The sequence below is a fragment of the Cladophialophora bantiana genome, assembly GCF_000835475.1.
Source record: "Cladophialophora bantiana CBS 173.52 unplaced genomic scaffold supercont1.5, whole genome shotgun sequence".
In the NCBI taxonomy this organism is placed as follows: Eukaryota; Fungi; Ascomycota; class Eurotiomycetes; order Chaetothyriales; family Herpotrichiellaceae; genus Cladophialophora; species Cladophialophora bantiana.
In genome coordinates, this window is record NW_015971579.1 from 232396 (window position 1) to 257650 (window position 25255).

Below are 25255 nucleotides of genomic sequence, written 5' to 3' on the forward strand. Positions count from 1 at the left end.
TTTCTGTCAACTAGGCGAGATCGGAGACATGAGACTGTAACAGAGGCGAGAGAGAGAGGTGCGATAGAGAGAGAGTTGAAGTGAGAGAAGTGACTGGAAGTAAGAGAAGTGTGGGACGTGTGGCAAAAGGAAGCAAGAAAGGGAAGGTGAGAAAGTGTACCCAGTAATGAAAGAGGGCTTAGAAGTTCAAGTGTAGTCTAGTGAAATAGGAAAGGATAAATAAAACACAGGCCAATGCCAAGGGTGTTGCGAATATAGCACTGTAAAGAATGGAATTGCCACAAGTGTTGCATAGCATCAGCTCCGTATACACCATAGGTACAGTACCCCCAGGTCTCATTCTCGGCAATGAACGCTTTGTTGTTGGTGTTCACGTAGAGTACCATTGAGCATACAGCCAGTGGTAAATAATACCGTGGAGACGGTACGTCGTTGCAGCCTGTTCAACTTACGTCGCTGGATCGCGGTTGTCGCAGCACATTATTGCATACTAAAAGGATATGGAAAATTTTAGTGTCCCACAAAGATGCGCCCTGGTGAAAGAAGACCAATCTCATTGGACGAAGCGGTGCCAATTGTCGAGGGATTTTGACGGCGTCGGAGACGGAATCTTTGAGCCATGGTGCAGATTCGCAGATGATTCCACGTCCCACGTCGGCCACCTACGCAGGAGGCCAAGAGGGGCCATATGCAGGCAATTCAGTAGCCCCAGGTTGCGACCGTCTGGAGTCTCCAGATCATTTTCATTGGCTAATTCTTGCCAGCCTGGCCATGTACCTGGCATGTTGCAGCCCCAGCGAGTCTTTGATCGAGAGGCTGGTGGGCTCCGCAAATCTGTTCGACTCGAGGAGTCGAACAGATTTGCGGAGACAGTGGCTGACAGAAGTGGGGACGGGGAACTTACAGTACAAAAGTTTAGTGGAGAATTGGATGGGTGGAAATCCGTCGAGACGTTCGCCAGCTGGGATATTTTTCAGGGCAGGCAGCAATGGTTGTATGGTATCCGAACTGCTCTACCGAGTACTGGAGAACCAAAAAAAAAAAGCGAAAAAGATAAAAAAAATAAAAAGAAAGTCAAGGGCTCGGTGAAGGACTACAGGCTCGGTGACATTTTCTCTGGAAAACGGAACATGCAACCATGCGCAGCCCAAAGGACAAGGCTTGTTCCATATGGAACAATCCCTGCAACCTCATTGTCAGTCCAAACCGGTAGCCCGTTAACGTAAGTCAGATAAGTCGGCGATATAACACATGTTTGGCAAAACGGAGTTTCTAATAGGATGGGCCTGTTGGTGCCATTTGAATGATGATGCGAGAAGGCAGAGTGGATTTGTGAGCTGGGAATATCGTTTGGCTTTATAGACCTTTGGGGCGGTACGGTGGAGTGAGGTGACATGTGACGACAAGGCTCCACCTCAAGAAAAGTAGCCAATCATCAGGCTGAGAGCAAGTTCGCTGTTTTTGCAAGCAGAAAGGTTTTGCTATTATGGCCTTCGTCTCTCACGTCAGTGCCAAAAGACAATGATTCCAGTCCTCTGTTATCGATTCCATGCTGGCATCCAAGAAGTTTGTCAACATCGAGCGAAGTACACTCAATTTCCCCTCTGTCCGTCTCCCTAACCACCGAGCCACCTCTTAAACTCGATTCAAGCACTGCCGCTCTCGCACAAAACCGTAATGCCGAATGAGTTGCAGTCCAAACAAGCACACTGCCCAGGCAGAGATCAAGACCCTTGTACCGCGAAGATGCTGCGCTAATGAATGACGTTCCGGCGGGAATACGTGGATGATTGCGGACCTTGTTCGTTCTGTCAGGGAGATGCCCATCATCTCCGCAGCTCGGCTCGTTATCTCGTGGCGGATGTGGCCGTTGGCTCCAACACGGGGCTAACTAAGTGAAACTTTAGGGACCTGGAGGGCTGTCGGACATGTCGCTTGTTGCAATACACGAGTTCCAGGGTTCTCAGTCGTTCTGGTTAAGTCAAGAGTGCAACCCGTTCTAAAAATCCCAAGAATACCATCACTAGGTGGGTCACTAGGAACTCCCATCGTTATTCTCTATTTCCATCTTTGGCAGCCCCGTCTCCCGAACCGCGAATGTCCGTTGTCAGTCGGATATACCCTTTATCGCCACTACCTATATCTCAGTATTTGTACGAGGTAAAATCAAGCAACACCAAATAATATTCCAGCAACGATAAGATACTCGCAATCCTAAATCTGAAATAGCAGCACCAATGTCGACTACCGTAACGACAAGCTCTCAGATGGAGCCGCAATATGAATACTTCTTTCGCGACGGGACACTGAACAACAGGCGAAAGATTCTTCGTGGTGAGGAAGCCGTCGAAACATTCGACGAAATCCCACTAGTAGATATTGGCGGCATCTTCAGTGATAAGTACGAGGAGCGTCTACTTGCGGCCCAGGAGATTGCAAATGTGTGCAAGACTGTTGGCTTCATGTACATCAAAAACCACCGGATACCACAAGAGTTGATTGACAAGGTATTTGAACTTTCCCGCAAATACCACGCCCAGCCCCTTGCTGTGAAGAAGGAGCAGGACGTTTACAAGTCGCCGACATTGCGAGGATACGAGATTCATTACACTAAAACCCCGAACGGGGAGGCAGGTGAGATTAGTCTCACCCTAGTTCGACGTTCGATGAAACACTGATCTTCCCTTGATAGTGAAGAAGGGGTCATTTCTCTACAGCTACGAGCCTGACAACGATCCGCAGCCACCTTCCCTTACCCCAGAGCAACGCGAGCAATGCATTGGGATACACAATCAATGGCCAGCTCAATTCCCAGAGTTCAAGACCACGCTCTTAGAATATCAGGCTTCACTCCTGAGCCTTGCTCGTGCGCTACTCCGATCATTTGCCCTGGGACTCGGGGCTGACGAGAACTATTTTGATCCTATTGTCACGGCACCTTTCGTCTCCATCATTCTCCAATACTATCCGCCCAGGGCTACTGGGTCGCAAGACCTAGACGGTCTCGGTGCGCATAGCGATTTTGAAAGTATGAGATATTCCCCTATCAGTGTCTCCCTAGTGTATGATGCTATAGGAGTTAACATCCAACAGCTTTTACCATCCTGAACCAGGACATGGTAGGTGGCCTGGAGATCCTTAACAAAAACGGGATCTATATCCCAGCCAAGCCAATTCGGGGGACCTTTGTTGTCAACGTGGGAGACTTCTTACAAAGAATCTCAAACGACAAATTTGTATCTACTGTCCACCGCGTTCGCAACACCTCGGGAGTGGAACGCTACTCCATTCCATTCTTCTTCAGTTTCAACATGGATGCTTCGGTTCCGGTAAGGGAAAAGTGTGTGGTCTTTTCGAGCGGGCCGACACTGATGTGGAGTTCAAGGTCATGCCAGCCTGTACCTCGGAGGCCAACCCAGCCAAATACGAACCACGAAATCTACATGAGGTATAAATTCGCACCGTGATAGTGTGAGAAAAATATCGCTGACTTCCCGACAACAGTACACGGCCGCCAGACGTAAGCGCCAACGAGAACAGCACGAACAAGGCATTCATGACACGCTTGGTTAGGTCACTGACTCGATGAAGCTAAGCATGGCTGACCTATATAGTCGTTGAGATGTAGTACCCGCCGGCTAATGACAAGTCGACGTGATCAAGCAGACTGGAGAGTTGTCGGGACATTTACGATTTGAACGAGGTTCGTAAGCGACATCAGTTGGAGCTCTTCGAAAGTCGGAAGTGTGAGTGATAAAAGGTACTAGCCAGAATAAATAAGGCTGAGCCCAAAGCAACCCAGGATTGAATGTCTGCTTGACTGCTATACTTGAACGGTACGAATCTGGCTTGACGATCCTTAAAAACAACGAATCGTTACCCGGCCTCGAAAGAAAAGTTGTAAACACAAAACCTCAATCACCTGATAATCTTGAAGATAGAAATTCCCTAACTATACGTCGGCTGTATAGAGATGTAAGAGAACTTCAACAGCAGTCGTCTAAGATTCTCAGGACTGAGTCATAGGAATTTCCCCATACCTAGGCATGGAATAGTTAAGAGGAACATCACAATGAGCCCCGCGTCCGGCCCGCTTGAACGCCGAGGACGATTGGTCACCCGTCTATGTGCCACGGCCTACTCCGTGATGGTCCGCAAATTACCAATGGCACATCCCAAGCGGGAAAGGTGCCGAAGAGAAGATCGACGGAAATGTGACCGATATCTGGCATGTTATATTGAAGCAGAACCGGCGTTTTTAATGTCCTGCTCGTACCTTGAGTATCGAACTCTCGGTGGCTATTCTCGACCTTTTCGTCTTTATTGCAAACACACAACAGCTAAGATGTATCTCGCACCTCTGTTGGTCATCCAACTCCTAACTTCCTTTGGGGGATGTAGCGGCAGCAGCAGTTTCCTCGACCAAGCCATCGAGTTGATGGAAGAAAGTCCTCTTCTAGACACGCACATTGATCTGCCGCAGATCATCAGAAGCTTGAGTAATTGCCTATCGATGTCTGTTTCTTGCAATATTGTCTGACTGCCCAAATTCAGACCGACGGCCACTAGACGCCATCCCCCAGCTGAACAGCTCGTTTCCTGGCCATGTCGATATTCCGAGAATGAGACAGGGCCGTTTGGGAGGAGCTTTCTGGACCGTTTGGGCGCCCTGTTACGACGTGACTGGGGAAGATCCTGGACCCGACTTCAACACGCCGACGAACCACCTACGAGACTCGATGGAGATGCTCGATATCATACAGAACATGATTGCACGGCACCCGGAGCATCTCCAGTATGCCAGATCGTCCGCCGAAGTCTGGAGCGCGTTCAAAGCCGGCAAGATCGCGTCGCTCATTGGCATGGAAGGCACACATTTGCTGGGCAACTCACTGGGTGCTCTTCGTCTGTTCGCACAACTTGGAGTCCGCTATCTCACACTGACGCACACCTGCCACAGCGCGTTTGCTTCGTCCGCCGGGCCCGGAGGCCCCATAGACCCGGTCCACGAGGGCAATGCTTTAACACAGCTTGGAAAGGAGCTCGTTAGAGAATTGAACCGTGTTGGCATTTTGGTGGACCTTTCGCACACGTCGGATGCGACCATGAGACAAGCTATTGCGCTTTCCGAGGCACCGGTAGTCTGGACTCACGCAGGCGCTCGCGCCCTATGGGATCATCCACGGAATGTCCCAGACGACATCCTCCGACTAATTGGCGACGGCCCGGGAAAGAAAGACGGCGTGATCCAATCGATATTCTTCCCACCCTTTATTGGCCCGAATCCTGGCGCCAACGTCTCCCGCGTCGCCGACCACATCGAGCATATTGCGGGCATTGTAGGTAAGAATCGTGTTGGCATAGCCTCCGACTTTGACGGGATGTACATCTCGGTAGACGGTCTGGAAGACGCCAGCAAATACCCAAATATAGTAAGTTTCTCCATTCATCATATTGCCCCTCTGCGCCTCCACTGACACAGGGGGCAGGTCGCAGAGCTTCTCTCTAGGGGCTGGACGCCAGAAGAGATGCGCGGCGTCATGGGAGGCAACCTGATGAGGATCATGGACGAGGTGGATGCAGTTAGTGAGCGGTTGAGAGACCAACTTCCGTCCTCTGCAATCTGGGAGAAACGAAAAGACCTTCCCTCAACAAAGTGGGGTGGTGGAGGCATACAAACGTACTGGCCCAGGGACGTGAAAGATGCCGTGGAAAAGATGACTGTGCGCCACGACGAGCTGTGATGGAGAATCACAGGAATTAAGTGGAAAGAGTCATGATTGTACGTATATTCGCCTTTTATGGCGGGAAAAGTGGTGAATAAGTTTGAAGGGAGAAAATAGGGAAGAAGGGGGGGCCGGGCAGGATCTCAATGAAATACTCTATTCAGACCCTGTTTTTGCTAAAAGGGGATTGGAGAGGAGATAGACAACAGTTAGGAAGCCCAGTACACCTCTGTCGTCTTTCCAGGAAACAGATTATATACTGTTTTCCTGTCGTTGTTTCCAGCTTTTTCAGTATATATTTTTGGATCATATGCTAGAATTCCAACCAAGACCCTAATGTTGCTCGCCGCCTCCTTATCGAGCTGGATCCAAGAGAGGGGTGGATAAGTAGAGGGCAAGACAAGGAAACGGTATATAAACGGGGATCGTTGGCGTAGTGTATAGCATGACGGTCAGACTTGTCGATTTGATGATTTGAGGATGTGACGAGACCACAAAGGGAAATACGGCGTATGTATAGATTTGAAGACTCGTGGTTCTGAGCTGCCATGAACTCGGATGGAGAGAAGACGGCAACGCCAAAGAACGAAGCTATCCTATTCCTCCCCCTTTCTCGTCGCCACGGCCGACCGTCTGTTCTCTAGCTAGTCATTCAAATATGATCACTGGATTGCCGAGAACTTCGTCGGGACCAGAAAGCTGCTCGCCACCTTGGCATTGATAGGCCCGTCCTTCTCGCTATCGGCCCTGGCTTGGATCCACTCGGGGTCACTAAAGAAGGCATTCCACTTCTGCTCGCGCTCGGCCAGGGACTCCCATGCAAGCATGTAGGTCAGGTCGTTGGCATCGGGGCCCACAAGCGTCGTCCTGTAGAAATCAAAGTGGAGCACAGACAAAATTCTCAGCCTGGGTTCTTGGTTCCACGAGCAAAAACACGGAATAAAATAGTGTGTTTTCAGTGAATTTGTGATTCCTGGAACAATAAATCCCTCCAGGTGATGTTGTTCAATTGTGTGCAAAACTCCCCCGTCCTCCCTGAGGGGCTCCTTTCGTGGATGTGAAAGTAGACCAAGTCTCCCTGGACAAGCTATCTATGCAAACGATCATACGTACCAGAATCCCAATTGTTTGATCCCATGTTTCTCCCAGATCCTGAGCGTGTGGTTCTCGAACCGAGCAAGTAAATTCGGCAACCGCCCCGGGATGGTGGTATAGATACGGAGTTCGTAAATCATCTCTCCTCTCTTTCTCGCTCTTGGTTCTTTAAGGACAAGGACAAGGACAGGAGACAGGGGGAAGGGTCTAAAACTGATCGTGACTCGTTGCCTTTCCACGGAAAGCGACAACAGCTCGGCTGACTATGTTCCCATCTCGATGAGAGATACCCGGAGTGATTGATATAAATACCCAAGTACTTATGCGGGGTAGTAACATCTGAGTAGGAGATCGCACTGCCGGCCGCGCGATGCGGGGGAAGACGACCACCTCTACCTAGGTAGATGGCATCATCTTACTCCAAGTCCATGGACGACGACTTAGTAATTTGAAAGCGAACGCACGGCTCGGTCGGGAGGACCCCGCTCTTTGACGGTTCGGTCGTTGATAAGAGAGGATTTCGTCCGTACCTGAGGACACGGCGTGGCCGTCGACACGAAGGTTGGCGAAAAGACGACACTAGACATGAGGAAGCTCAAGGGCATAAGGAAGACCGGTTCCTGACAGCCAACATTAAGGTCCTCGATAGAACAGCAACACCAATGGAGCCCATATGGCAAGGAGGGGCTAGGGATCCCCGCTGGCAAAGCGTGCGCTGATTTGACCAGGACCTGCTGCGGGTGACACTGTCAACAAGGCGCAACGGCCTTGGTAAGGGAGTTGATAACCATTACCGGACATGGGCCAGTTTCAAGATCTCCAGAGTGCTAGCCGAGAGCATGGGAATCTCATCGGCGCCACACTATGGACCCAAGGTGGCTGGAACTCACTTTTGTGCTCGAACCGGGTGACATTTGTAGAGATGATGCTTCATTCCATGCTTAACGTCTTTCACGACCGGCTAATTCGGACCAAAACCTTGTGTCAGTCTGGCTGACCAGGAACAACACCGAAACTCTTGCTCTTGCTTCGCGAGACTGGCAATCAAGACGATAAAGCAGCAGAAGACGAAATACTGACACATTATGGCTTTGGCCGATCACATTGCAGCCAGAGAGAACGAACATTTCTCTGATATGCTGGAAGCCTTGCTACCCCCGTACCGCGAGGTCACTCTTAAAACACCGACACGAGGACAGCATCCAGATTATTCGGCATTCTGTGCGTTACAAATCCGTCCAAGGATGGATATCTTTTCGACACCTACCGGCAAACCCACACAGGGGAAGATGTCGAGGACTTTGAAACTTCTAGACAGTGATTCCTCAGGTGGAACAGCACGATGTATATCACATGCCTAACACAAATGGATATCCCACCACCGGACTCGGGATAACTGAAAATTACTTGCCGATGGGCCCAATGTGGCAGTAACGCAGCTTCGTCGTTTTGTGAGGAGCGTCTAGTGCGTCATCAGCGTGGATTGAAATATGTCACGAAAATGCAGAGTTCCCCAGTGCGCTCTTTGATCTCCAATCGTGGCCGCCTGTTCGAGACGGGGCAGGAGATTTGGTAATAGGTCCTTTTCTGTTCTGCAAGGGCGACGTGTTTAAGTTAACCCAAAGAAAAATGATTCCCTTGCGCTGACCGCGGTTGGCAAAAGAACATGGAAGCTTGTTGGTGATACCTTACGCGGAATCATGCACAGAGGGCTACTTCACGGCCAAAGTGATGAAGCATTATCCATCGAGAATAAGGGTGCCTTTCTCGTATCGATCGCGAAATCGGAAATGTAGGCAGTGGACTTCGTCCAGAATTAAGATTTCAGCACGGCCGGGCAGACACCTCGTATGCCACAGCCTGCCAAAGTCACGAAGGGCCTCGTGATTGTCTGGTTTTCGGCCATCTGTTCAGTGATGATTCGGGCATGGAGCTCTTTCTCTGTCCGAACCCTCGAAATAGCAGCCGAGAACATTGAGAGATAGGAGAAAGCCATTTTGGCAGCAAGAAACCAATAGAAGCAGAACTTGTCCTAAAACTCCATGGACAATTGGCAGGACAGTCCAGCAGCGCACGCTCGCCGGAAACTCCCCTTTCTCCAGGAATTAACCCCAAGAAACTTTCCCACAATTTCTGCGAATGGTGCACCAATGGCAGATCAATCTGGAATGGGGACTGAACCTGGCCTTACAGGGTCTAGACTCTGGAAAAGATGTTCGAAAGTTTGGCTTGACGGAAAAGGTTTCGACTAACTCTTAACTCTCCATCCCGTTCACCAACACGAGGCTCGGCCAGGGAGAATGCCGCTCTCCAGAGAGGAAAACGTTCTAAAGGGGGTTTCCGTAGTATCGTATTCGGGAAGGTCAATGCTGTGTAACATGGGGGCTGAGGAATGTTAGAATGTTAATTCGAGGGCAACGCGAGCGCTGCCGTAGTGTTGATAAAGCCGGTTGATTCCCCAGCGGCCCTCCACTCTGTCTCAGAGGCCTAAGCGTTGTCCTTTTGCAGCCGTTGTGTCCGATGCGTGGTCATCATCAAGGCGACCCGACGCAATATCAGGAAAGATTCGCTGGAGAAAATGTCGTCTTCCAACCCAATTCAACGCCTGGTTTCTTACGCACTGCCAGGCACATTCATTCTCACAAGCGCCATCTGTACGTCTTCCTAAGATGAAGGGCCCCCTCCGGCATGACAGCTATTATGGTTGATGCATTGACTGAAGTTTTTGTCCAACAAAGGCCACGTCCAGACCGCCATTTTCCATCCAGGGCTTCTTTTTGGTCATTTTGCTCGTTACAAGGAGAAGGCCTTCGCGACAGTTTGGGCCATAGGCGGCGTGATATGTGCCAGAGACACCCCGGCACCTCTCGGACCCATCCTCGCGCAGAGCAAGGGTGTCATCCTGGATGTTGGTCCTGGTGCTGGACACCAATTGTTCCGCTTTTCTAATCCACAGGGCATCGAAGCGATATACGGGGCAGAGCCAGGCGTGAGCATGCACGCGGCTTTGAAAAAGCGTGCGGAGCACGCTGGTCTGGGCGATAAGTACCACGTCTTGAGCTGCGAAGCGAAGCTCGACTCGCTAGTGCCGGCATTGGCGAAGGCCGGGGTCATCAAGGCCAGCGATAACCAGGGCCGAGGGGAGAACGCCCCGTTCGACGAGATCGTCTGCATCCGCGTGCTCTGCGGGGTCCCTGACTTGGATGAGGTGATTGAAGGACTGTACAGCATCCTCAAACCAGGTGGCAGGATGGTCGTGTGTGAGCATGTGATCAACTCGGGGGACAGCACGAAAGGCGGAACTGCAGTTGGCCGTTCGATGCAGAAATTGTACATGTGGATTGGTTGGAGTTCCTTCATGGGCGGCTGTGAGTTGACGAGAGACACGCTGTCGAGCCTGCACAGAGCAGCAGAGAGGGATGGCGGCTGGGACAAGGTCGACGTGGAACTCTGCGACCCCTACAGCACGATTCCTCATATTGTGGGGACATTGGTAAAAAAGAGGTGAAACAGACTGAGACTTCCAGCCGTCCGTTGATGCCAGTGATTCTGATGAAGTTGTAACATTTTCCAGGGAGTTAACCGACTGGTGTTCGTCGGAATTTGTAAATTGGAAATCGGGGCCTGGTTTTCATAAGATACCCAAGTCGACTTGTTTGATCGCGAAGCCTGGCGGTAGCTGAGGGCGTTGATGAACGGAAATTCCACAAAGAAGTTAACATCTTTGCTATCAAGCAATCACCTAGCCGCCTCTGCATATTCCACCTTTGCGGTCAATTAGAGGGACTGGCTGAACGTAATCTCAACCGCTGATATCGTCAGATCGTAGTGTAACAAGGCAAAGTGGCTGTGCGGTGCTGTGCAGGCTGGTAGAGTGGTAGCTGGGGGGGAAGAAGTTGTCTAGTCGCATGTCAAACCAAAAATGGGCTGGCATGGGGAGTGCCGAACAGTTTATAGTGCTGGCAGAGCGCCATTCATTAGATTTTATAAAAGGAGAGTATCAGTATTCCATGCTTTTGATGCCGTCTACCTATTCCCGAGTGTTTCGTCGGCCCGTTCCTACTTCTCAATGTCGTCGCCGTGCTAGGCGCTCGCTGCCCTAGCTGCTGCCTCTCTGGGGGTGGTGTTGGTGGTGGTGTTGCCCTATCAGTGTCAACCAGAAATGCGTCCTCGATTCCCGATCTGCTGGACAGACCTCTGTGCGTTGTTACACGTGCACGTCGAACCCTGAAGTGCTTCGTTACTGTAGAAGCCATACTGTGCTTCTCCCTTGTCAAGCCTACTACCGCTGCTACACTGGTCAGTTCCAGTTATGGCGACAGAACAAAACGAAGCATGACCACCGCGGTAGCTTCTCCAAATAGATGGGATCCCTTATGGAGCCCTTAGCCTGTGCAAATGTCATCCATTTCCCCTCCTCTTCTCGGGGACAAAATCCAGAAGCAGGAGAGAGAGCTTCGAGGATCCCTGCATTCTCCTCCCCCTCCAACAGGCGCACCAGCCCGGTACTACTATTTCATCCGTGATCTTGCCCGTCTCGTTCCTCTTATAATAAGGATCCTGGCTGTGGCGGTGTTGAGAGGGGTGTATAAATTCTGAATATATTGGGATAATTCGCGTCGTGTTCTTTCTGGACTGGGTCATACATCGAACATAGATGTTCTGTTGTACACAGAACAGGAGTGGATCTATCTGATTGAATATGTTCTGTCCCCCTGGTTATTCAGACTCTGTCTGTTTATATACACTTTGGCCCGTGATCTGAAGGCCATTCCTGACACCTCCTATTCCGTCGCCATCCTATCACAGATCGGCGAGAACAACGGTGTTGAGATAGGTCGCGGAGTTGGTGAAACTCCTAGCGTCTCAGGTGGTTTGTCACAGTGGCGATCTTGCGACCCTATCAATAGGTCGGGTCCTCCAACGTGTCACCAAAGAAATGGATCACAAAGAGTATGCAAAGGTCATCTGCATCCTAGAGTGGCTTGCCTGCTCCTGTCGGCTCATGAAGATGCGCGAGGTGCAGGACGGGATCGTCTTCCACGTCGACAATATGGTGCTAGACGATGAAACGAAGCTTTCTCCCGCCGTGTTGGATCTCTGCAAACCGCTCATTGAAGAGGGCCCAAACAAGACGATTGACTTCGTACATTACTCAGCCAAAGAGTGAGATCCTCAAGGACTAGGATGATTGCACGGCTAACCCAAATAATGACAGATTCATCCTCGACGAGGTTAGTGGGCCGTTACTGCAAGAGTCCCAGGCACATTACAACATTGCTTTCTCGTGTATCACGTACCTAAATACGGCCATCTACTTTCTCGCACTCGGTCCATTCGAGGGTCTTGCGAAAGTAAGAGTTGCCAAAGGCTCCCATGGCTTGCACAACCATGCGAATGAGTATTGGTTCCAACATATACTCCAATGTGTCCGAGATCTCATCAATTTGGACTCAAGCGGCATCATGGTCTCAGCTTTACGCACGTTTCAAGAACGATATTGGAAAGGCAAGTCAGGTCATGCAGCCCAGAGTCTCAAATTGGATGACACTACGACCGCGAATGAGATATGCAAGGAGCTCGCTGTGCTCAGCGACCTCGACCATGTCCGACAGATGGGAACCGATGTGCAAACATTTCGCGCACATTTAGTCCAAGAGAGGCACGCGCATAAAGTCGCAGAAAGTGTGTTCGCTCCAGATACGTCCTCTCCCGAAAACTGATCCTTGTTCAGACCATCACGCCTACGAGCTGGAGCACGACCCTACGCTTTTCAGCCAGATCAGCCGCCGCTACCAAGAGGTGGTTCTCTTCCTTCTGACTAGCAAGCTTGACGGCGTGCCGCCGAGCATTGATCAGGAAACACTCGCCACGTTTAGAAAAGTGTGCAGAGAGTCCGAGTTTACCTGTCGCTTCTATGAATGCCCTTTCCACTCAGGTGGCTTTCACACAATCTAGGCCCGTAACAACCACGAACTGAGCCATTTCAAGAAGCTTCGATGTGCCGACACGACCTGCGAGTTCCTCGTTCGAGGCTTCGCCAGTAGAACGGGGTTACTGAAGCACAATCGCCATCCTAGCCCAGATGAAGTGCAGTTGCCGGAATTTGTGCCTATCAGACCTCAGAACCCCCCGGCGGGACCTCCTTCCGTGCCACCACCCCTACCAGCCGCGAACGTGCCTCCTCCCTGTAGCCCTACACCCACATCCGTCGAGATATCTCCGATTTCGGTTCCAGAATCATCACCAGTCAAGAAAGTGAGGCAGAAAAGAGGCAAACGAGGGCTTCCTGTCCATAACTGTGAATTCTGTGGCAAGGTATTCATGAGAGCAGAGGCTCTGAGGTATGTCTATCCGTCTGTGGACGTGTTCTATAAAACTCACATCGGATGTCATCAAGACGCCACCAACTCAACCATGTACCTTCTGGTTTCCGCTGTCCGCATGAGCATTGCGGCAAGGAGTTTCACAGGGAAGATATGTACGAACGGCATCTCAGCGAACAGTAGGTTAATTCCCCCTTATTCAAGAAACATCAACGATCTGAGCCAAAGCAGTCACCAAAGCGAATAACAGCTGCAGAGGCCTGTAGCAGCGAGCTTCTGATCCCGTCGACTCCAGCTCGAAAGGTTGATACCTCTCCATCGAAGCCAAGTCTACCCGATACAGTGAGTCTGACTGGATGCACTGCGGCATGTCCGATCTATTGTCGATGGCTGTCCACAAGATTAACCCGTGGGCAATGGGGTAGAAAAGGCAGGGTCTGGCGGCATGAGATTGCTCGACAGTGTCGGCCATCTGGAACCCGATTCTTTAGTCACACAGCGCACGCAGAGGGAGAAATTCCCTGCGACTCAGGGGAGTCATAGTCTAGATTGGCTAATTGGATAGATACTGGGTAGCGCAAATAGTGGATTTCAGGGTTTCTGGTGAACAATAGAGTCCTGATCTTTGCCTCAGTGAATGGTCTGGTATCCTAGTACGAAAGGGCTGAGGAAACTGACACCTGGTCACGCCACTACACGACCACCAGGCGCCCCGAAAATTAGGCAGGGCCAGTATGCAGGGTGCGAAGTAGTGAAGCACAGTCCCTGATTGGTTCTGCCTGCTGAGGTCCATGTAGCTGAACAAAAAGTGCCCAAGGAAAGTTGGAGGCGGTTTTTGGGCGCAGAGCCTCATGGTTAGGATCAAAAATCCACAAGCCGTCCCTTCTGATCAGCACCATATTCTCTACAGGATTGGCTTGTGGAATACAATGCGGCTCTCCCTTTAAAGGTGCTCCCGTGCGGCTGGTTTCGTCCTTGGCCGCCACGGCAGGCAGCATGATGAGTCGCCAATATTGACTGCACGGTTAGAACGCCCATCAAGCCGACCCAACTCATGTTCCAAAGGCACCCAGAAAGCCGCGCCTCCTCCGTCAATCAGGTTGCCACAGTATCCGGATGTCGACCTCTATGCGGGATTAGAAACTTAACTTCGTGCGCTGGGGATGGATATTCTCGGCTTGTGATCGGTGAGGCTGATCAAATGGGTCCTCTCAGCCAGATAGCGTGACCTCGTCCACGGTTGGGTGAGTCGAGTAGTAGGTTACGAACTTGAGCCTCAATAAACAAGTTTTCCAATTATTTATCTCAAAGCCAGCAAGTCCCTTCCGTCCGGAAGGTGTTCCTTACGAGGTACATGGTGACTGGACGCAAGGAAGCATACTTCTAGATCCGTCCCCAGTTCTACAGCTGAGCCACCGTGGGAGCCGGGTATCGAACAATCTGTCCCCAGAAAGACGGATTTTGGAGGCGGTTTTTCTTTGCGATATGAGGCTCTGCAGGGAAAAAAGACTCTGAAATTGGAGAATCCCCTTCTGGCGCGGTAAAGTTTTCTGCCTTCGTGATTGGTTGCCCTGTATTTCTCAACTCATGAAACTAGATCCAAGCAAAAGCCGCCAAGGCAGACTTTATCGACGTGTCAACAAGAAGATCGCATTTGCAGGCCAATTTGGATTCCAGTCGCGCGGTGCAAAACTCCCGGTCATCTGTTGTTGAGAATAAAATCTCCAAGAACCCTCCACTGCCAAAGCAACCAGGACCGCCTGATGACAGGTCAGATCAATCTACCGGACGGGTTCGAGGTCCTCTCTCGAGTGTATTCGCTCCAGTGCTCCTCCCAACTGCCAATTGCAATAGACATTATAGTTTATTGCAGAGATTTAAAACCACTTATGGCGTATATAACTTCAAGAGTGGGGGAGAACTGGAACAACACTCACTATGGCCACGATCATGCAACCACGCCCGCAGAGTCTCCCTCTTAACGTAGGATGAAATACTATTTCGCTCCAGATCCAGATCTGCAGAACCCAATCTGCACCAAACTTCCCTTTTCTATTTCCACTCTGGCTAACTGTGGGGGCACTGCTGACTCCTGTCCTGTCTAATCATAGTGGAAGCTCCCTTGGGTAGATTCGTGCTGCGGCTTGCACAATGGTAAATGAATGTAGAACTAGTTCTTCAACGATGATTGCATTGGTAAAACTAACAAAGGTCGATCTCTGTTGGGAGTAAAATACGTAAACTTCCTCACTGGATCTGCGAAATACATGATCGTTTTCCTTCCTCCGCGAAATCGTTCGCTCTGGCGTGGATTAACTTGGGCTCCCAGATTCCCACAGAGAGTGCCCGCAAACCAATCTTGTTGGAATTGGGGTTAGGCCTGGCAAATAGATCGCATGAACTCCGGGCTAGCCTGGCGTTGTATTCCTGCGGCTACCCTAACCCTCGGAGTCTCCTCCTGCGGCTGGCCTATGCGGTGCTCGGCCTGCATCCCTTTGTACTGGCCGAGAAGATCTCTAGCCGCTCCATCCACCCTGTTCGGTTGTCGGTCGAACAACGCGTGGCTCGCGGTCCAAAGGACGTTGTCTTGGCGAATGGGAGAATCCCAGACACTCGATCACGTTGTTCTCCGGGTGAGGTCACTGGGGTCGAATGTACACCACCGTGTGAATTACTAAGGTGCCTCACAACAATCTTTCTTCGAAGAGTACGCCGCAATCCTGCCCAACTCATCTCTGGATTGTAAGCAAGCAATCCTAAAGATAATGCTGAGGGAACGAGTGTCGACGCGACGTGTGATCAAAGCGCCAGACACTGTGTGTGAGAGTTACCTCCTTCCCATCCAAACCTCCTGTTCTTTGGCTAGTAGATGTGAACCGCGGGATAAATGTCAGCCCAAGTGCCAATGTGATTATCGATGCAGGTATCGCAGATGGATTGCGCCGCGGCGGAGACTTCCAACAGGGGCCGCTCGTTCACCCGATCGAGGCTCTCGTCGTTAAGGTCGTGAGCTTTCCTTGTTTTGGACCCTCGCCAGGGAGTGCGGTCCTCTGGAATTCGCATCACCCGATCGGGCCTTGCCACTAGGACGACCCCGTCCATTTCATCCCTCGGCCAGTCATCTCGCTGCTCATCCGGGATCATGGTTTACCGGTCGGCTCGAATGAAGATGATCGTGTAATTGCTCCCCGGACGCTGGACCGTGACATGTAGAAACGGTCAAGGATGATGTAGACACGTAGATATCCCATCCGCTGTGCCTCATCCAATTATAGACTTGGTGACATATTGGGCTAGTTCGCCTCCAGAGCACCGTGTGGCGAATCCATGAACACGTTCAATGATCCAGCGTGCTGTACTCCCACGCTTTTAAATTAACGTTTGATCATCTCAGATTTCTTCAGCGCAGTCACTCGTTCGGAGGTAATGGGAATATCGACGGACCCGCGCTGAGGTACGAGTCTAACACAGAGCGCACAGCTTCTACCCAAGACCCAGAGAGAGCCCGCAACATCTGCAAAGAGAAGTTCCCAGAGAGCACGATTCATCGGTGACTGCATGCAGCATCATATTGCAGGTCAGTGCCTAGGGCGCATGGCTGGAGAGTGATCGTAGACAGGCTTCTACAGCGATGAGCGCGGTTGGCCGATTAAACCATGGATCCAAAACTGGTGGAGTGCGCGGATCTTTCACATATATAACCTTTTCGGTTCATTTGAGCGTACCTTGGCCAAGGATTGCCGTCAGATGACAAACGAAGGTGCAGGCGAAGAGCAGTTCGCATTACATATCGCTAGGAGTACCAGCCTTGTTTTGGCGACTTCGTGAGCCACCGAAGTCTTCCTGAGCCACCCGACCTGCAGAACTGTGCGACATGGCCGGCCTAGGCTAGGTATCTTCATCGTGGACTGGTATATACTATACTGTAAGACGCGGCATCAAGGAAGAGAAAGAGTTAAAGACTAGTGATCGTGGACTGGAACCGTGGCGGTTGGATTGCAGGATGATAGCTGCTAAGTGGACGACAAGTAACCGTTGCATCCTCGGTCCGGGAGGTCGTTTTCCTGAGTTTGTAGTTTTGGCTCTGCAGCTCACGGGCCATGTCAATTGACAACTGTTGAGATATTGGCCATCCTTTTTTGGGACCGGCATGCTTCCGATGGGGAAGACCAGGCATATAATGTCGCACGGTGCTGCGGGACGGATGGTTTCGGGAGACTTGGGTAGCGCTTTCGTGGCTCTGCAGCAGCAGCAGCGAAAATCTCGAAGATGGACGGCACTTGGAAACCCCGTTGTTTGGACTTGGCCTTTTGAGTTCCGGCGTCTCCGAACCATCTAAGACCAATTCAGATGCAGTAACAGGTTCCTTAAGCCATCACAAGAAGTCCAAGACTAAGGGATAAAGAACAATTTGAGAAGTGAACGGTTTGTTGCAGAAAGAAAAGTCTGAGATCGGAAGATTGAGGGGTGATAATTATAGTCTGGAATGATCTTAGGCCGACAGGAGAGATCGCAGCAACGCTCTGGGTAGAATGTGACGATGTGCCTCTGTCCGCACCCGCGACGGCAAGCGCGACGAGAAGAACGACCGCGGTCTCATAAGGACCGTGGCGATCGACCAGTCCACAACCAGTGACAAGCAGACATCACGACGGCGCGGTCAGCAAAGAAGACAAACCCAGCAGAAATTCTCACCATATCTCCCTTGCGATGGTTAGAATAAAAGCCTGGCGATGCGGTGAGCAACGAAGGAAAGCTGTGCCACTGGGCACAAGGCACATCTGCCCCACAGATAGTCGGTCATTCTAGCCGTTTCAGGAAGTTCACTCCCGGCTCGCGAGGCGAGGATGTACGAGGCTGCAGCCCCTTATGACCCTCTTTGATCTTTTCTCCGCCGGCATGCGTCTTTCTCCAGGAACCATGCGTCGTCTTCTCTCCTCTGATTAGCTTGAGGTCTATGAAGCGAAGAGGAGGTAAAAGATCAACGACAAACGCATCCACCCAGGGCAAGCCTAGTAAGCAGCAAAACACACCTTAGTCGCCAACTGAAAGTCACTCGCGATGAGGTGAAGCCGGCCTCCGTGACAATGAACGTCAACTCTTGCTTTTGGAAGATAGTGGAGCACTGGGCGTCACCTTTCCCATCGGCTCTATAAGGGAAAGACCACTTCCGCATTATCGGGCAGGTATGATGTGCGTTTCTGTGCTAGACTGTGCCGCTTATTTCGCCAAATGACTTTTGCCTTTATACTCTCTGGAATTTTGTCCTTTCTCTCGATGAAAGCAGCAAGGCCTAGCATTCGGCACTTAAATCGCACGTCGCGCCCGGAGTTTTCGCGCCGGCTCAGACGAGCTATTTGGCACGGGGAGGGCTAGGCAGTCGACGAAGAAATGCCTCTCCTCGCATTCCCATATACAATATTCTGTACGTCCTCCAAGTATCATCCGCTATGGTGTTATTAGTGTTGCAGACCTGTCACTGTATTTCCTTTGGAGGCCGCGTATGTGAGAAGCTTGATGCCGTCTTTCATGATTGTGGTCTACCGTGTCATCCCGCTCTCGTGCATCGATCCTGCCCGCCCCTTTAGGATTGCGCAACGGGCACAAGGCTGCAACATTCCCCCTTCAGTGGCCGAAGGAGTGGACGGTTTGATCACTGACTCAGGTCCATTGCCTCACCATTCGCATTGCCACCAGCTTCTGTTTTGACCGTCTCGACAAAGTCCTTGCGCCGAACGCCAATTCTTTCTTCCTTGAACTTCTGGATCTGTTCTTTCACATCGGTCGCTGCAGAATATCGTCAGCATCATCAACCCGGAACAAGGTGGAATGGGGTTGGTTTGTCAAGGATACTGTTTATCTTCATAGAAACGAGGGGGAACTTACCAGGAATGACGTCCTCGATCTTCAGCGGAACTCGGTTGAACGGATCGTGGGGATCACTCAGCAGATGGCTCCGGATTGTGCTTCTGTCAATAACGATCTTTGACACGGGCAGCCTCACAGGATCTTCCATAAGCGTGAACATCAACGGATCCAAAAACTCGTCGGGAATCTCTCCCAAGTCCGCGTCTGCAGCTTCATCCTCTGCCTTTGCCTTAGCAAATTTCTCCGTGAGACGATGCCATCTATTGAGTTCTTCGGGGGCCTTGAGGACGAATTTGCGCATGATGTTTCCGGCATTAGCGAAGTTTTCGGGCTTGTATGATCGACCATCACGGGCAACTGCAAGAATGAAATTTTCCTTCTCGCTCAGATTGAGGTAGACGTCGACAATCTCACTCAGCAAAACCTTCGGGTTGAAATTATATTCCTGCAAGTTTTCGACTCTGAGGGTTGTGGATTTTGGTCCGACCATCGCATCAAGGTTGTAATCCAACATGTCTGCTAACCGCTGAACGATTTCGGGCATTGTGAAGGCGTCAGCGAGAGCTTCGGTGAAGAGCTTCAACATTGCCACCGTCTCATTGGTCAGTTGCATGTATGACTTCGCCTTGCTCTTTGCCGCTTCCAATGCCTCTTCCTTTTCCTGCCGTTGCTGTTGATCTAGCGACGAGCCAGCAAGTGATAGTTCTTTCGAGATGTCGTAGATTGTATGAAACGCCGTAAAGGATTCATCCAGCACGAACGTCACATCATTCAAGAGCAGGTTGACAAACCTCACAAAGAACTCCATGTTGACTTTGGCCTCCCTAAGCAAGTTATCGCGGTACACAGAATTCGGCCAGATACACTTGATGATCTGGAAAATCTCGAAGCGCACATTGAATTTGTCGAAGAATTGACCGTGACCGCCCATGAACTCCGCCTCAATAAAGAATTTCATCAAAGAGTGCAGGAGGTGCTCAGTCGCAAATGGCATGCTGTTGTATTGATCTGCAAGAATTCCCCGCCCGCCTTGACGCCAGGACCATGTTCCTCGAAAGAGAATTGTCACCAAGGATGCTTTCAAATATGGATTTTTGATGTATTCGGAGTTGCGCAAAAAGGTAATGCAAAGCATTATCAGCTCGTCTGATTGCGTCGAGGAGATGACCTGCGGCATGTTGTACATGATGAATCCAAAATTACCGCTGATCACATCCAAAAAATATTCGGGAAGATTCTTGAAGGTCTCCGGTTGCTCGGGTGGGAGGGGGAGCGTCAATTTCTGCTTAGGAAACTGGCGATGAGGAGAGACTTGACGAAGGATCCAGACAGTCACGAATCGCATGAACTGCATGGAACGAGTCTGCGCAATTTCATCCAATAGTACGCCCTGCACAGCATATTTGTAGGACAAGCCCTTGTCGTGCTGATCTTTGTATCTCTTGAGAGCATTCTCGAACATTGCCAGCTGCGCAGGGTTGTTGACGTATTTGTGTCGTTCCGTTTCAAATTGCTCGATTTGTTTAGCCATGTGCTTCAGATCTCGGTCCATGTCCTTCAGCATATTTCGGGCAGCTTCACTCCCATAGTAATGAGAAGCTACAGTGAGGAAAAAGCATTCTGAGATGAAGTTGTTGGTACCTTCGAGCTGGTCCTTATAGAACTCGTCGGAGTGCTCTTGGTCAGCGTTGATCTTGGTTTCCTCCTTGATGTCAACGCGTGGATGCCTTCGGAGATAGTCGATGTCGACTCGGTCAATCTTGGAGAACTGTGCATCCATAAAAGGCTCACATAGTTGATCCAAGATCGTGGTGACATTGATCATGAAGCCGTCACTCGAAACAGTCGCTTTGTCCACGCGCATGGCGCGGCGTTTGTGATTCGAGTTGACCACAAGAGCAAACCAGTCCAGAACGCGTTCTCGTGCCTCGGGAGAGGCACGCACCAATGTATTGATGATATCAAAGAGTTCAGTTTGATGGGACCTCAAAGACATTTGAAGCGATTGCTGAGAGTTTCGAATCCTTCCTGGGTCCATCGTCTTCGGCCCTGAGAAGTACTGCTTCGTCATTTCCGCTTGCAGCGGCGATAACTGGAAAAAGGGCCCAAGAAGAGTGGCAACCTCCAGCTGGGCAGCTGATACTGACTTGTCAACGAACATTTTCGACTGCGTGATCGCCACGGCCACAGGCTTGTATCTAATGAGATGTCGCAGCATGGCAGTGTAGCGTCGGTAGTCGGAATCCATGGACAGTTTGGCAAGGCGACGGCTTAGGTTCTCAACAGCCCCAACAAATGCCTCCTTGATTGTTTCATCCTCTTCGAACCTCGTGATGACTTCTGCGAGGAAATCATGACAAACGCCTGCATCCTCGTCCGGATCGGCCAGGAGGTGGTCCGCCAGCGCAGCGACACCATCGTAGTCTACGCCGAAAACATCAGGTGTCGTGACGGACAAGATGCACCAGCTCATGCAGAGTCTCCTAGCCTCCGATATGATGGTCCATTTCTTGTTCTCGGGCGTCCGGTCCTTGACAGCCTTGCTCATCCTCGTGATTCTTTTCCAGCAGCCGAACAGCCAATCGTGCGGAGTCGACTTTCCCAGATCCGCACCTGCTTCCATGATGGCCTGCTCTAGAAGATCGGTATTCAACAGCGTTGGCTTACCTTCAGCCTCCAACTCTTCTCTAAGCTGTGGAAGAACATGGAGCTCTTGACCATGCATGTCCTTTGTCTGGTCAGGGTCTAGACTGAGACGAAATATATTCCTCAAGGTACGGTCTTCCCACTGTTCGATAGTCTCATTCGGCCTGAAACTTTGTCGTGAACTTGGTCTTTCCAAGCCGTCCATCTCTCGCTTCTGAGGAGTGACATTCGCGGGGGTGATTCGTATCCGAGTCGTAGGTGGAGGTGACGGGTCTTTCGTGTTGCTGCCGGATGGCGTTGATGACCCGGCCGGTGTTGGAGGGTCCGGCGTGTTGAGTTGGGGCGTCTCTGGTCGTGATGATGGCGTTGACTCGGGGCCATCTTGGGTTGGAGTTGAGGAGGCGGCGGCGGCATCTTGCGACTGCTGCTGCGGCTGTGACTGCTGTAATTTTGCGAGTCTCTTATTGCGGATCTAATCGATGTTAGAAGATCTTGATGCGTGAGCATCGCACGCACCTTATCCGAGTCCATCGAAGGATCCGCCATGGCTGCGGTGGTTGTAGATAACAAAATGTCGCATACGATGTTCCGGTGAGGTTGCGCGAAGGCGGACAACTTGGGGTTGACGTCGATGTTATTTCGAAGACACTAGAATCAGTGGCACGGAGATACTGCAGCCTCCGGGGCGGCGCGCCCCCCGCGCAAAGCAGTCCTGCGTCCTCAGCACTCCGGCTGCCTGCTCTTGCTGCCCCGGTGGTTGCGCCCTGGCAAGTGGGCTGCCTGGCTTCCCCAACTTTGGCCTTGCCAGCCGATGAAGGATCTTTCCGGTACTAAGGCGATCAATATTGGAAATTCGAAGAAACAGTCCCTTCATTCCATAGAATAGCAGTCAATTTCAACGAGCTATACCGTTCTCTTACGGCCTTCCACCGGCCTGGCCAATATGGGCGCCCCCAACACCAAACAAAAAAAGTGCATTCTTACAAGCAATCACGAAAAAGCAATCATACGACATTCCAACCCATAACTAGTACTGCCGATTAACTTTCAACTCATCCAACCGGCGGCACCCGGGCATTGCCATTTCCCTGGCCCTCTTTAACCTGTTCTCATCTGTAAAGAAAAGACCCGTTGCTTCGTTGATCTCGTGCCGCTGCCGCTGTACCTCATTTTCGCATTGATACTTCAAAGTTGAGACATAATCCACCTCCGCCCGTTGATCTAGGGCGCTGAACTGTCTTGATGTATATCCCTCCACCTCCGCCGGATTCAAGAAATAATCAATGTTGTACCTAGGTGTCACTCGATGCATCGTGTGTGGCGGAACGGGGGAATCGTATCGAACATGCGGACCGGCATTGGAGGACCCCGTAAAGAACGATGACAGCAGCGGAAGAACAAAGAGCAGTAGTAGCGGTAATAGTTGTGTCAACGCTGAAAGGCCTGTCGGTGCAGTGTCCGACTGAGCATCTCTCGGCCTGCCTCGTGGTCTGCCGCCTCCCATGCGATGTACTGTGAATCCAGGACCGCCGCCCATATTAAAGACGAACTGAGGACCCCCAAACCCGCCGCCTGTTGTCCCATATCAGTACAGTTTCTACAGCAGTATCGGACGTCGGGTCGGAGGTGGGCGTCTTACCAAACTGGAACCCAGGTCCCATGCCACCGCCGAAGAACCTGTTGAACAATTCCTCTGGCGATATCTCGTCTTCATACATGGGCCCTCTGCCAGGTGATCGCGCAAAGCCACTAAAGGGACTCGCTCCTGCGCTTGCAGCACCACTGCTGGAAAAGCGGCTATCGGGATCGCCACCGAACTGATCGTACTTCGACTTCTTGTCGCCGTCTGACAGTATTTGGAATGCGCGTGAGACCACTAATGATCATCAGCATTATAGCCTTCAAGGGTATTCAAGTGGTCTAACTCTTGAACGCCTCATCGGCACCCTCATATCCATTTTTATCCGGATGTGTCAACAAACTGATTTTTCGGTAAGCCTTTTTAATCTCTCCGTCGCTTGCGGTTTTCTCGATCGCCAGGATCTCGTAGAAAGCCGTGGGACTACATCTCCGTATTCTTATCACTTCAGCCTTCTGTTGAGGGGTCCATTTTCGCTCTTGGTTCCCTTGATTGTGTTCTCGGTTATGGGCAGAGCCGTTTGCCCTGGCGTCGGAGCCAGAAGCTGTCGCGGACATACCGCAGGATGAAAGGGGCTTAGGAGTTTGGACGCAGCCCTTGTTCAGGCAGAGAGAATACAGAGAATCGAAGTATGCGATTCAGCCAGGCTTTTGAATGTTCGCTAGGGTTTAGCAGGGGTGTAATGTTTTGCGGCAAAGGTGTTCAAAAGTGAAATCACAAGTCCGCGCCGAGTAAATGGTGGGTGGGTTGCAGGAACCAGAGGCGCCGTTGCCGAACAGCAGCCAAAAATGACGTTGACTTGCCTCGTGCCTTCACCAAACTTCAGCTCTCCACAAGCTTGAGGCCACAATCACGGAGATTTCACTGCGGAATGAAATATGTTGAGACGCCACTCAGTGTTGTAGACATTCAAAATGGCTGACCCTCGAAAACAAGAACAAGCAAAAGAGTCTCTGGTTGTCACTGCCAAAAAATGGGGAGGTCTGTAGCCACCACAGTCCTCCAACGTTCGCATTGCGATTGACTACTTTCCCAGTCTACCTGCTTACGCTCCTAACAGAGAATCCTGTTCCTCCCGCTCTTCTCGCTACGCTCATCTTTGCACAGCATGCCCGGCCATTTCAACCCCTCCCCATGCTATTTCCGCCTTTGTTACTCTTTTCGACTTATCTCAACTTGCAAGGCTTCAAGATCGACAGCGCGGGAACGACAGCTGCGCTGAGTGGTACCTATTTGGTTCTGGCTGGAAGGAGGAGAATGGGTTTCATCAATAAATTCGGCGCGAGGGGCATCATTCGAGGCGCCACAATGGGATTGTGTCTGGTGAATTTGGTTGGTGGAAGTCTTGCCTATGGGTTTGGAAAGAGAGCGGCAGAGGACGAGAAGAGGAAGCAGCTGTGACAAAGGCAAAATGGAATTCATACAACCAGAATATTGCGTGGTTCAGGAAGGATGTGCTGATGATCTTAGGGCGGCATGTAGAACCCGACAGTGAGCTTTTATCGCGGTCGCCCTGCCACAACGTATGAAATTACTAAGTTCAAACGTCGAGTACCGCTCGTGGGGATATTGGCAGTATGGCGACCAAGAACACGGGCTGCAGACGCTGGCAGTGAGGCTGCTCAACCATCTCTTGGATGCATTATTTTGCATACTGTACCTGTGTTCATGAACTCGTGCCAGGAGGAATACAGGAACACGATTCCGCTGGGCCATTCACCACAACTGAGAGACTAGGTTCGAGCTAGGATGCGACAAAATGTACTACTACAAGTGCTGAAAGAAAGTGAAGCCGAAATAGAAGCAAATTGGTTGACTTCGATTTGTACTGGAATATAGTCAATCTGAGATATCTCTGACACAAGGTCTGTCGACCCAAGACCGCTAGGGTTCCCGAGTCTCGTTCCTCTCTCACTTTGGCTTTCCAACAACAAAATATGGAATGTCTCTCTTCA

At 51.0% G+C, this 25255-nt stretch overlaps 8 protein-coding genes across 8 annotated transcripts; 5 read left to right on the forward strand and 3 right to left on the reverse strand.

Moving 5' to 3' along the window:
- Positions 1–2237: 2237 nt before the first annotated feature.
- Z519_03674 (uncharacterized protein) lies at positions 2238–3573 on the forward strand (the record flags this gene model as incomplete). Its single annotated transcript, XM_016761421.1, has 5 exons — positions 2238–2634; positions 2693–3028; positions 3094–3329; positions 3386–3448; positions 3505–3573. The coding sequence occupies 5 exons, from the start codon at positions 2238–2240 to the stop codon at positions 3571–3573; spliced, it is 1101 nt and encodes a 366-aa protein (XP_016621759.1).
- A 772-nt stretch (positions 3574–4345) lies between these two features.
- Positions 4346–5744, forward strand: Z519_03675 (uncharacterized protein; the record flags this gene model as incomplete). Its single annotated transcript, XM_016761422.1, has 3 exons — positions 4346–4499; positions 4555–5432; positions 5490–5744. The coding sequence occupies 3 exons, from the start codon at positions 4346–4348 to the stop codon at positions 5742–5744; spliced, it is 1287 nt and encodes a 428-aa protein (XP_016621760.1).
- A 644-nt stretch (positions 5745–6388) lies between these two features.
- Z519_03676 (uncharacterized protein) lies at positions 6389–6961 on the reverse strand (the record flags this gene model as incomplete). The annotated part of the gene is made up of 2 exons (XM_016761423.1): positions 6389–6593; positions 6840–6961. 2 exons carry the CDS (start codon positions 6959–6961, stop codon positions 6389–6391), a joined length of 327 nt encoding a protein of 108 aa, XP_016621761.1.
- Positions 6962–9399: 2438 nt separating this feature from the next.
- Positions 9400–10329, forward strand: Z519_03677 (uncharacterized protein; the record flags this gene model as incomplete). Its single annotated transcript, XM_016761424.1, has 2 exons — positions 9400–9475; positions 9560–10329. 2 exons carry the CDS (start codon positions 9400–9402, stop codon positions 10327–10329), a joined length of 846 nt encoding a protein of 281 aa, XP_016621762.1.
- Positions 10330–11760: 1431 nt separating this feature from the next.
- On the forward strand, positions 11761–13394 carry Z519_03678 (uncharacterized protein; the record flags this gene model as incomplete). Its single annotated transcript, XM_016761425.1, has 4 exons — positions 11761–11987; positions 12040–12506; positions 12556–12704; positions 12780–13394. The coding sequence occupies 4 exons, from the start codon at positions 11761–11763 to the stop codon at positions 13392–13394; spliced, it is 1458 nt and encodes a 485-aa protein (XP_016621763.1).
- A 5406-nt stretch (positions 13395–18800) lies between these two features.
- On the reverse strand, positions 18801–22207 carry Z519_03679 (uncharacterized protein; the record flags this gene model as incomplete). Its single annotated transcript, XM_016761426.1, has 3 exons — positions 18801–18934; positions 19034–22133; positions 22178–22207. The coding sequence occupies 3 exons, from the start codon at positions 22205–22207 to the stop codon at positions 18801–18803; spliced, it is 3264 nt and encodes a 1087-aa protein (XP_016621764.1).
- Positions 22208–22688: 481 nt separating this feature from the next.
- Z519_03680 (uncharacterized protein) lies at positions 22689–23857 on the reverse strand (the record flags this gene model as incomplete). The annotated part of the gene is made up of 3 exons (XM_016761427.1): positions 22689–23233; positions 23301–23537; positions 23587–23857. The coding sequence occupies 3 exons, from the start codon at positions 23855–23857 to the stop codon at positions 22689–22691; spliced, it is 1053 nt and encodes a 350-aa protein (XP_016621765.1).
- A 357-nt stretch (positions 23858–24214) lies between these two features.
- Positions 24215–24701, forward strand: Z519_03681 (uncharacterized protein; the record flags this gene model as incomplete). The annotated part of the gene is made up of 2 exons (XM_016761428.1): positions 24215–24281; positions 24337–24701. The coding sequence occupies 2 exons, from the start codon at positions 24215–24217 to the stop codon at positions 24699–24701; spliced, it is 432 nt and encodes a 143-aa protein (XP_016621766.1).
- Positions 24702–25255: the final 554 nt, after the last annotated feature.